Source organism: Anoplopoma fimbria, chromosome 3 (genome assembly GCF_027596085.1).
Source record: "Anoplopoma fimbria isolate UVic2021 breed Golden Eagle Sablefish chromosome 3, Afim_UVic_2022, whole genome shotgun sequence".
Taxonomy (NCBI): Eukaryota; Metazoa; Chordata; class Actinopteri; order Perciformes; family Anoplopomatidae; genus Anoplopoma; species Anoplopoma fimbria.
In genome coordinates this window covers 417859-430358 of record NC_072451.1, presented here as the reverse complement: position 1 = coordinate 430358, position 12500 = coordinate 417859, and the positions used below count along the sequence as shown (strand labels likewise).

General features: G+C 38.0%; 1 protein-coding gene across 1 annotated transcript; it reads left to right on the top strand.

The window, feature by feature from the left end:
- Positions 1 to 10608: 10608 nt before the first annotated feature.
- On the top strand, positions 10609 to 11016 carry LOC129116817 (corticoliberin-like). Its single transcript, XM_054627516.1, has one exon. It carries the CDS (start codon positions 10609 to 10611, stop codon positions 11014 to 11016), a length of 408 nt encoding a protein of 135 aa, XP_054483491.1.
- The last annotated feature ends 1484 nt before the right edge of the window (positions 11017 to 12500 follow it).

The window sequence follows — 12500 nt, the reverse complement described above, 5'->3', positions numbered from 1 at the left end:
ATATACACAATATACACCATATACACAATATACACCATATATACATATACACAATATACACCATATATATACACAATAATATACACAATATATAATAATAATATATAATATATACCATATACATAATATACACATATATATAATATACACAATATACACAATATACATAATATACACATATACACAATATATATACCATATACACAATATACACAATATACACAATATACACCATATACACAATATACACAATATACACAATATACACACTATACACAATATACACACACAATATATAACAATATACACAATATACACAATATACACAATATACACAATATACACAATATACACAATATACACAATATACACAATATACACAATATACACATATACACAATATACACAATATACACAATATACACAATATACACAATATACACAATATACACAATATACACACATATACACAATACACAATATACACCATATACACAATATACACAATATACACAATATACACAATATACACCATATACACAATATACACCATATACACCATATACACAATATACACCATATACACAATATACACAATATACACAATATACACAATATACACAATATACACAATATACACAATATACACATATACACAATATACACCATATACACAATATACACAATATACACAATATACACAATATACACAATATACACAATATACACCATATACACAATATACACAATATACACAATCAGGCGCGGCGCCAGGATTTCAATTTCGGATGGGCCACTATTTGTATCAACGTTATTCACGATCAAATATAAACAGCAACAACATCCGGAACGTCTAGTTTTTCAGTTCACAAGATCATAATCATGAAACGTGTTCGCACTTTGGTTAAATAATTTATGATCCCGGACTGACTGTGTGTGTGTTTATATTGCATTCCGCTTTGACTCCCCGTTAAGAGTGAATGTCGCTCACCCAGCGGGCCTCTCCCTCGTAAATGCATAGACCACTTCTTTTTAACATATGTATTTTTAATAAAGTAACCCAATGAAATATCTCAACATTTTGTAAGTTATTTGGCCTGAAACGCTAGCTTAGAACATAAAAACAACAGACAAGCGGCAGCATGAAAGCAGGAAAAAAAACAGTGCTTACAATATTGAATTAGCTGTAAACAATAGGCAAGTAACAAGTCTTCTCACATCTTTCTCTGACCCTCTCTATAGGAGCAGTCTACGGGGTTTGCTTTTGAATACATCAATAATTTCATCATAGTCCAAAGTGACTGTAATATCCCTTTCAAATGTTAACAGACAGAGTGAGTTCAGGCGAGTGGTGAGCATCGAGCTCCTATTGGCAGTTTTTATTCTCTTGACGCTGGAGAAGACGCGTTCAACTGTACATGACGTCATAGGTAGCGTTATCAGTGCTTTTAAGAAGCTATGAATATGAGGGAAGACTTCCTCACTACATATGTCCATCACATCTAAAAGAGTTTTAAAAGTTTCTCCTCTTGCTCTCTTCCTTGCGGCGTGCTGGAGAAACACTGAAAGCTCTGACTCTGTCACGCTTACATGGAAAAACTTCCCTGCATCATTGAGATGTTTTGTCATGTCTGACAAGCTGCCCTCACAAGAAGTTGCCAATAGAGTTCCTGCTGCTTTCATGAGTCCGTATGAGTCGTCATGGAACCTGGCGCTGAGTTCATTCATCTGGCAGTCTATTATTTGGTTTAATATCGCTTGCAAGTCATCGTCACTCCTCACTCTCGTAGATTTTCCCAGTGACATAGTAACTACACTTTCCCGAAATCGACTCGGGAGCTTTCGTGAGCGGGACGGCAAAGATATATCCCAACTGTCAATATCATTATCTCCCATGATCTTATTCGTAATTGCCAGCATCTTCAAGAATTCACGGTCGCTGGTGCGGATGTCTGTCAGTGACTGTTTAAGGTTTTCAATCAAATCCACCGTGTCTGTAACTGATACATTGATGGACTGAAGGCCTTTGGTTGCAAAGTCTGATTTGCTGAATAGTTCTTTAAAGAGTACAAGGAGAAATATGAATTTCTTGGTTCGCATCTGTTGTAATAATGACTGCGCATCAATTTGACTCTGTCCTCCCTCTTCTGCATATCCCGATAGTACTTCAATAATTACGTCATAGAGTGTGGACACTTTACTCACTGCTGTTGATCTGGAACTCCACCTTGTGTCACATCCTCGCTCCAATTCCAGTGGTCTCCGATCAGGATGCATCTCTTTTTGTGCGCCGAGGAAGCGCGCGTGCCGTTGACTGCCACCCATGAAAGTGTGCAGAGAGTTCAGGGTATCAAAAAAGTTGATGCATCAGACGATGTCCGTGCGACAGATGCCAGCACCAGATTCAGTCTATGAGAGTGGCAGTGCACATAGATTGCATTTTGAAAGGTGCTCCTGAGGATGGCTTGAACACCCCCCTTATGTCCAGCCATAACAGACGCGCCATCAAATCCGAATCCCACACAGAGGTTTGGGTCCAACTCAAGAGGTGCCACAACTTCCATTATTTTTTTGGAAATGGCTTCAGCTGTCATTTCTTCTGTATCCACAAGGCCGATTGCTCGTTCCCTCACCGATCCCATGTACACATATCTTAAACAGACGGCCACCAGCTCTTTTTTAGATACGTCCTTACATTCATCGGCTAGTATTGCATAGAAAGTTCCTTCTGATCCATGCAGTTCCTTTTTCATGCGTCGCAACAGCAGAGTGGATGCTGCATTTAGCAAGTCATTTTGAATGTCATGGCTGAGCATTTTTGCATTGTTCGGAATAGCATCCAGTCGCCTTTGTATATCTGGATTGTGTCTGCAAACGAGTTTAAACAACTCAAGGAAATTACCGGCATTTTTCACCTCATCTTCATGTTCACGGAATCCGCGTAGAGGTATCTCTTGCTTTGCACATGTAAGCACAATGTCAAGTACTACTTTTATGTGCTCCCGATTTCTTTCTATAACCTCACTTTGCCGGCCATCTGTGTTGAGGAGCTGATGGATGATTGTGCCACGATCAGACATGTTACATTCTCTGTAATTATTATATTTCTCCACAGCTGTCTGGTGAGCTCTGCTGCTATCATGTTTATAACAAGCTGTATTCATATGCTTCCAATCCTTATATCCATCACGTCTGAATTTTTCTTCCCCGCCACTCTCTCCAAAATGCCGACACATTTTACAAAAGACGGAGTCCTTGACAACACTGTATTCTAAAAATCTGTACTTCTCGTACCAGTGTGATGAGAAGCTCCTGTCCTTGTGCCCAAAAACTGTGATGGGGTACTTCTTTAGTTTCGGCTGTGCAGCCGGTTCGTCTATTGCCGACAGGTCCACTGGAGCCAATGAACCAGCGGAGCTTGACTGGCTGGCTGCTCCTTCTTGCCCGCCAATAGGCCCCTCTTCCCACGCTAATCCCACAGCTTGCCTAGCTGGTGCAGGTGCTGTCGCCGGTCCGGCAGCATCTGGTGACTCCGTTCTAACTCTCTTGATATAGTTGGAAAGTGATGTCTGTCGAGCCATGCTGTAGGCCTATGCTAATAATCTGTATCTGTATGCTAATAATTACGGATGAGCTCCATTGTGGATTTCGATAATGCCAAACGTAAACTGTACAGGACGTAAAAAGGCGGCAAGTTTACTATGACAACCACAAACAATACTGGCGCAGGCGACTTCACACATGTTAATAACATAATAAATATGATCTTTCCTTTTTAGCTGGATGTTTTTTTAGTCTTTATTATTAATGTAGATGTTAATTTGAATTATGAAAAATAATTTAATAATCACGCTGTCATTTAGGGCGGGCCAGTTGTACAAGTGGGTGGGCCCAGGCCCGTCAGGCCCACCCATCTCTGATGGCTTCGCTCTGTCTCAGTCCGTTCCTCGTCTGTGACTGTCGCTCTCGAACTCCCGCCTGCTACTGCTTAAATACATTCCGCCTGATTAGCACCATGTTACAGCCCGGCACTGTTCCCAGACCACGCCCACTGCCACAACCAGTAATATATAATATTATATATTATTCATATTCACATTCATATTCACATTATTATAATAGTATTATTATTAATTAATTATATAATATTAATATTAATATTAATATTATATTAATATTAATATTAATACTATATAATATTATTAATATTAATAATATAACATAATAATATTATTATATTCATTCATATTATTATAATAGTATCATTATTAATATTAATATTAATATTAATAATGATAATAATAATAATAATATTATAACATAATAATACTATATAATATTATATATTATTAATATTCACATCCACATTCATATTCATAGTATTATTATTAATATGAATATCAAAATATTATTATTACTATTATTATTACTATCATTATTACTATCATTATTACTATTATTATTATTAATATTATTATTAATAATAATATTAATTAATAAATTAATATTAATTAATATTAATTAATATTAATTAATATTAATTAATATTAATTAATATTAATATTATTAATATTATTAATATTATTAATATTATTAATATTAATATTAATAATAAGGTGGTCTCTGTAGAGAAAACAACAGTAAACAATAAAGACATGAAAGTGTTCTCGGTCTGTTATGAGGTCCAGGTCTACCAGGGTCTGTTATGAGGTCCAGGTCTACCAGGGTCTGTTATGAGGTCCAGGTCTACCAGGGTCTGTTATGAGGTCCAGGTCTACCAGGGTCTGTTATGAGGTCCAGGTCTACCAGGGTCTGTTCCAGGTCTACGGTCTGAGCAGCAGGTTTAACACTGAAAACCCTGCAGTTACCTCATTAACCCCAAATCCTGTTCCTGGTCCAGAGACCAGGTCTCATGTGGTCTGGAACGAATGTCCCAACATTAAAGAAACTAATGTCTCTGAGTGGGTCGTCCTGCTGGCATGCTGTATGTAATAACTTTTATTAATACATAAATACATACATATATATATATATATATAAATTATATATATATATAAACTAAACTAAGTGAAGGTGTTTTTTATAACAAAAGGAGCAGATATATAAATATATAAATATATAATATATAAATATATAAATATATAAATATTTCTATTTCTCAGAGGTATGTGGCTACAGACACATTGATTTAGATGAGAGAGGATTTTCCAGTTGTAGTCGTGTAAACAGTGAAAGGTCAGAGGTCACAGCAGAGAGACAGAACACGCTTCAGACCTGCAGCATCCGACACGTCGACCTTTAAACAAACCTGCGACTGTCCACACGCCTCAGGCTTCATCCAGAGGACCTAAACGTGGACACGTCTTCACTTTATCAAACACATTCATGACTTCTTATTATTTTATATGAATTCAGATTCTGATTCAGAATCAATCCATCGATCGGCCCACAGTTAATCAATACCATGAGTCAGAAGGTTTCCTCAACATCAGTGTTTTTATGATGACTTTTAACTATAAAAAAGATTCAATAAATGAATAACTTTTGTATAAATATATATAAATATATATGAAAACTATATATAAATATGTATTTGAAAACTATACATAAATATATATATATATAAAACTATATATATAAATATATGAAATGATTATATACAACAAAGGTGTTTAAACAAACTGGAACAGATCTCCTTCACAAGAAACTGAACTTCCTGTTGAGTGTCACAGTGTTTTTTGTTCCTGAAGAGATGAAGGTCAGAGAGTGGAGCTGAGAAAGGTCACATCTTCATCATCTTCATCATCTTCAAACAGGAAGCAGCTCCTGTCTGTTTGAGTTTAGATACAGAAACCTGTGAACAACGTGGATCTGTTAGAGGAGCATCATCAGTATGTGTGTTGTGATGAAGATGATGAAGGTGATGAAGATGATGAAGATGATGAAGATGATGAAGATGACAAAGATGATGAAGGTGATGAAGGTGACACTAATGATGACCCTTTCTTCCATCTAACATCTAACAGCTTCATGATGTAGAAACATCATCATCATCATCACCATCATCACCATCATCATCATCATCATCATCATCATCATCCATCATCATCACCATCACCATCATCATCATCATCATCATCATCACCATCATCATCATCATCATCATCACCATCATCATCATCATCATCATCATCATCACCATCATCATCATCATCATCACCACCATCACCATCATCATCATCATCATCACCATCACCATCATCACCATCATCATCATCATCATCATCATCATCACCATCATCACCATCATCATCATCATCACCATCACCATCATCATCATCATCACCACCATCATCATCATCACCATCATCATCATCATCACCATCACCATCATCATCATCATCACCATCATCACCATCATCATCACCATCATCACCATCATCACCATCATCATCATCATCACCATCATCACCATCATCACCATCATCATCATCACCATCATCATCCACCATCATCATCACCATCATCATCATCATCATCACCACCATCATCACCATCATCATCATCATCATCATCATCATCATCATCATCATCATCATCATCATCATCATCATCATCATCATCCATCATCATCATCATCATCATCATCATCATCACCACCATCATCATCATCATCATCATCATCATCATCATCATCATCATCATCACCATCATCACCATCATCATCATCATCATCATCATCATCATCATCATCATCACCATCATCATCATCATCATCATCACCATCATCACCATCATCATCATCATCATCATCATCATCACCATCATCATCACCATCATCATCACATCATCATCACCATCATCATCATCATCATCATCATCATCATCATCATCATCATCATCATCATCATCACCATCATCACCATCACCATCATCATCATCATCATCATCATCACCATCATCACCATCATCATCACCATCATCATCATCATCATCATCATCATCATCATCACCATCATCATCATCATCATCATCATCATCATCACCATCATCATCATCATCATCATCATCATCATCATCATCATCATCATCATCATCATCATCATCATCATCATCATCATCATCATCATCATCATCATCATCATCATCATCATCATCACCATCATCATCATCATCATCATCATCATCATCATCATCATCATCATCATCATCATCATCATCATCATCATCATCATCATCATCATCATCATCATCATCATCACCATCATCATCATCATCATCATCACCATCACATCATCATCATCATCATCACCATCATCATCATCATCATCATCACCATCATCATCACCATCATCATCATCATCATCATCATCATCACCATCATCACCATCACCATCATCTTCATCGTCCCGTTCACAAAGAGGTGTCTGAGCCCCTCCCCCCGACACTCACACCCATATATAAACTAGAAACAGTGTTTCTAGTTTACTGAAGAGACAGAGAGAGAGAGAGAGAGAGAGAGAGACAGACAGAGAGACAGACAGACAGACAGAGACAGACAGACAGACAGACGGAGAGACAGACAGACAGATATACGGAGAGAGAGACGCTCTGCAGGACAATCAGGTAAGAGAATATTTTTATTTTTCTTATTAAATATCTTCAGACCTCTTTAATCTGTTAATGCTGTGCATTAAGATCATATATGGACAGAACCAATGATGTAGTTTATGCATAATAAATATAATCAAGCATAAAGTGATGTAAATAAAGCATGAAAAAATAACTACAGATATAGTAGTGTATATCTATATATCTATATATCTATATATAGATATATAGATATATAGATAAGGTTAATAATCTGAGACCCGACAAGAGTTTCAGTTTTCTCAAACATTTTTAAAAACAAACTGAATCATGAGAGAAGAATTGTTCTGCTCGTTCCAGAGACGTCTGTAACACATTTGGTGACATCACATGGACCGAAAGGCTGTATGAAAGGAGAGTTCTGATTTTGATGTGTGTTGTTATAGCGCCACTATCAGGTGGAATAGATCCACATTCATACATCATTACAATTTCAATTCAGTTTATTTTGTATAGTCCAAAATAATAATAATGATAATAATAATAATGATAGTGGTAGTAGCAGTGGGTGTCAGCAGGGCCTCAGTAGATTCCTGGGAACCTGCGAGGCGAGAAAGCACAAGAACTCCGGGGAAGAAGCAAAATCAGTAATGTGCATAAATAGGAGATTAATACATAAAGAAGGAGGGAGAGAAGAGGAGAGAGGAGCTCAGTGTATCCTAGGTAGTCCCCCGGCTGTCTAGGCCTATAGCAACATATCTAGGGGCTGGACCAAGGAGAACCTGAACCAGCCCTAACTATAAACCTGAACCAGCCCTAACTATAAGCGCTATCAAAAAGGAAGGTCTTAAGCCTGCTCTTGAAAGTGGTGAGTGTGACTGAATCTGGAACCTGGTTCCACAGAAGAGGAGCCTGATAACTGAAGGCTCTGGCTCCCATCCTACTTTTATATACTCTAGGAACCACAAGTAACCCTGCATTGATGGAGCGCAGCTCTCTAGTTGTGTAATATGGAACTATAAGTTCCTTAAGATAAGACGGTGCCTGGCCAGTTAGAGCTTTGTAGGTAAGTAAAATAATTTTAAATTCTATTCTTGATTTAACAGGGAGCCAGTGCAGAGAAGCTAATACTGGAGTAATATGATCTCTTTTCTTAGTTTTAGTTAGAACACGTGCTGCAGCATTCTGGATCAACTGTAAATATCTAAGAGACCTATTAGAGCAGCCTGATAATAAGGAGTTACAGTAATCTAGTCTAGAGGGAACAAATGCATGAACTAGTTTTTCTGCATCGCTTTGAGACAGGATTTGCCTGATTTTCGCAATGTTACGTAAATGAAAAAAGGCTGTCCTTGAGATCTGTTTTATATAAGAGTTAAAAGACAGATCCTGGTCAAAGATAACTCCAAGGTTCTTAACGGTAGTGCTGGATGCTAGAGCAATGCCATCTAGAGAAACTATATCGTTAGATAATTGAATTCGAAGGTGATCTGGGCCTAGTAGGATAACTTCTGTTTTTTCAGAGTTTAACATTAAGAAGTTACAGGTCATCCAGGTTTTTATGTCCGTAAGACATGCTTGAAGTTTAGAGAACTGGTTAGTTTCGTCTGGCTTAATTGATAGATATAACTGGGTATCATCTGCATAACAATGAAAGTTTACTGAGTGTTTTCTGATAATATTCCCCAAGGGAAGCATATATAAGGTAAATAAAATAGGTCCAAGAACAGACCCCTGTGGAACTCCGTGACTGACCCTGGTTTTCATCGAGCTTTCATTGTTTACATATACAAACTGAGATCGGTCTGATAAATACGACTTAAACCAGCTGAGTGCGGTTCCTTTAATGCCTATTAGATGCTCCAATCTCTGTAATAGGATTTGGTGATCAATGGTATCAAATGCAGCACTAAGGTCTAACAATACAAGTACAGAGACAAGTCCTTTGTCTGAAGCTATTAGAAGGTCATTGGTCATTTTCACCAGTGCCGTCTCTGTGCTATATACTGTATATATCTATATATCTTGTACAAAACAATCCATAACAATCTATGCTGTCAGGCTGCACAACCAGCTCTGCTCCCAGCAGACCATATGACACTAATACATTAATACACTGTGCAATACAACATTTATAATCATTTCTGTCTGTATATATATTTTTACTGTGGATTCTCTACTGTTCTTTCTGTTTTTATTGCTCATTTGCTTATTTATAATACTTATTTTGATCTTGTGTTTTTATTTTTTTATATACTATGTCTCTTGTTTTGCACTGTCCTCTTTGCTGCTGTAATCCTGTAAACTTCCCCACTGCGGGACTAATAAAGGATTATCTTATCTTATTTTATCTCTTATCTTATAAATGTCTGTTAATAGTTGTTTTTTTCCGTTAATCCTAAACTCAGTTTTCCTGCCTTGTAGCTTATTTTTTCAGCAATGTCAAACAACCTGTTGCCTTGTTTTGGTCTATTTTTATAAAGTGTTAAAGTGTTTTATGAAAATACAAACAACTGATGTGGACACCAGAGGCTTCTTCAGTGGGTGGAGCTGCTGTGAAACACACACACGGTGTGACGTAGCTCTGATATCGATGATATAATATGTGAGATAAACATATGGATGAGGACGCGTTGATATGATCCTCTGATACCTTCATCATCTCAGAGGTCAAAGTTTAACTTCTGTCAGTTCAGAACTAACTCCTCCTGAAGACGCTCTGACCTTTGACCTTTAATCTGAGGACAGCACTCATCTCAGGGTTTATGAGCACAAGCATCTCAACAGAACTAATAAATAAGTCATAAATATGAGTTATAGTATCATAGAACCATCACATGTCTGATACACACATACATATGTACTGTATATGTTTGTGTGTATGTGTGTTAGTTGAGGATTCAGTCCATGTCTGTCTGATGAACTTGTGTGTTTCTGATCCCTCAGCTCGTCCTGTCAGGCTTCATAACGCCTCCCGTCTTCCTTCAGGTTGGTTCTGTGAAGAAGATGAAGATGAAGATGAAGATGAAGGTGTTGTTGTGGGTCGTGGTTCTGCTCGGCGTCGTCCTCCCCCGCTCTGCTGACTGTCGACCCGTTGACTCCCCCGCCGGCCGCCGCCTGCTCCTCCCCCAACCGCTGCTGCTCCACCTGGGGGAGGAGTTCTCCCTCCGAGTGGGAGGAGGTGGAGGATCCTCCTCTGCTCCGGGCCTCCTCTCCTCCTCATCTTCGGCGGTGAACCGGGCTCAGGCTCAGGAGGTGGAGGAGCAGGAGGAGGCCGTGGAGAAGGGGAGGAGGTCAGAGGAGCCTCCCATTTCTCTGGATCTGACCTTCCACCTGCTCAGAGGAGTTCTGGAGATGGCCCGGGCCGAGCAGATCGCCCAGCAGGCCGACAGCAACCGCAAGATGATGGACGCCTTCGGGAAGTGATCCAGCAGCTGTTCTGATCCTCTCCACTGGTTCTGATCCTCTCCACTGGTCCTGATCCTCTCCACTGGTCCTGATCCTCTCCACTGGTCCTGATCCTCTCCACTGGTCCTGATCCTCTCCACTGGTTCTGATCCTCTCCACTGGTTCTGATCCTCTCCACTGGTCCTGATCCTCTCCTGTGGTTCTGATCCTCTCCACTGGTTCTGATCCTCTCCACTGTGGTTCTGATCCCTCTCCACTGGTTCTGATCCTCTCCATTCTCTCTGATCCTCTCCACTGGTTCTGTCCTCTCTCCTGTGGTTCTGGTTCTGATCCTCTCCACTGGTTCTGTGGTTCTGATCCTCTCCACTGGTTCTGATCCTCTCTCCTGTGGTTCTGATCCTCTCCACTGGTTCTGATCCTCTCCACTGGTTCTGTGGTTCTGATCCTCTCCACTGGTTCTGATCCTCTCCTGTGGTTCTGATCCTCTCCACTGGTTCTGATCCTCCACTGGTTCTGGTTCTGATCCTGGTTCTGATCCTCTCCTGTGGTTCTGATCCTCTCCTGTGGTTCTGATCCTCTCCACTGGTTCTGATCCTCTCTCCACTGGTTCTGATCCTCCTGCTCGTCTCCTCTGTTCGGACATGAAAACTGAAAAACCTTCATCTGGACAGCTTTCCTCTCTGACTGTAGATATTAATATTGAGATGAAAGATGACCTTCATCCATCAAAAGGAAATAAATGCTGAAATAAATAAATAAATACTAAAATTATGAATATGAATAAATATTAAAATGTTTAACTTAAATAATAAATGTTTTTTTCTTCTGTATTTGTAATAAAACGTTTATTTATTGATTTACTGAATGTTTTTCAATTCAAGTTCATTTGTCTTTTTATTTCAGCTTTCATTTAAGACTGAAGACACATAAGACAATATATATATATAAATATATATATTTATATATTTGTATATATACATATATATTTATATACATATATATATATATAATATATTCATGTATTTACATATTTATATATATTTATATATTTATATATTTATATATATATATATATATATTATATAAATATATATATTCATATATTTATATATTTATATATATATATTTATATGTATATACATATAAGATAGGATATGAAAGAAGTATAAGAAGGTTGATTTGAGTGTAATGAGTTCAGTCTGATAGACGTGTTGCTGATGAAACCAGTTGTGTCTGAACATTTGATATTTGACTTTGAGCTGCTGGGCCACCGTAGTTTATTATATAGATATTATATTCACACAAACTCCTTCCTGCTGCCACAAATACTCACTAGAGCAGAAAATGTAGATTCATCCGCCGCTGAAAGTAGTCCCCGACAAAGACACTATTTCCTCCTGCTGTGTTTGAGACGGTTATGACTTAAAGTTCATAACAGAAACGTCTTCTCACAGGATGAAAAGTTAATTTGATGAGGAGAAGAAGAATGTAACCTTCTTCTA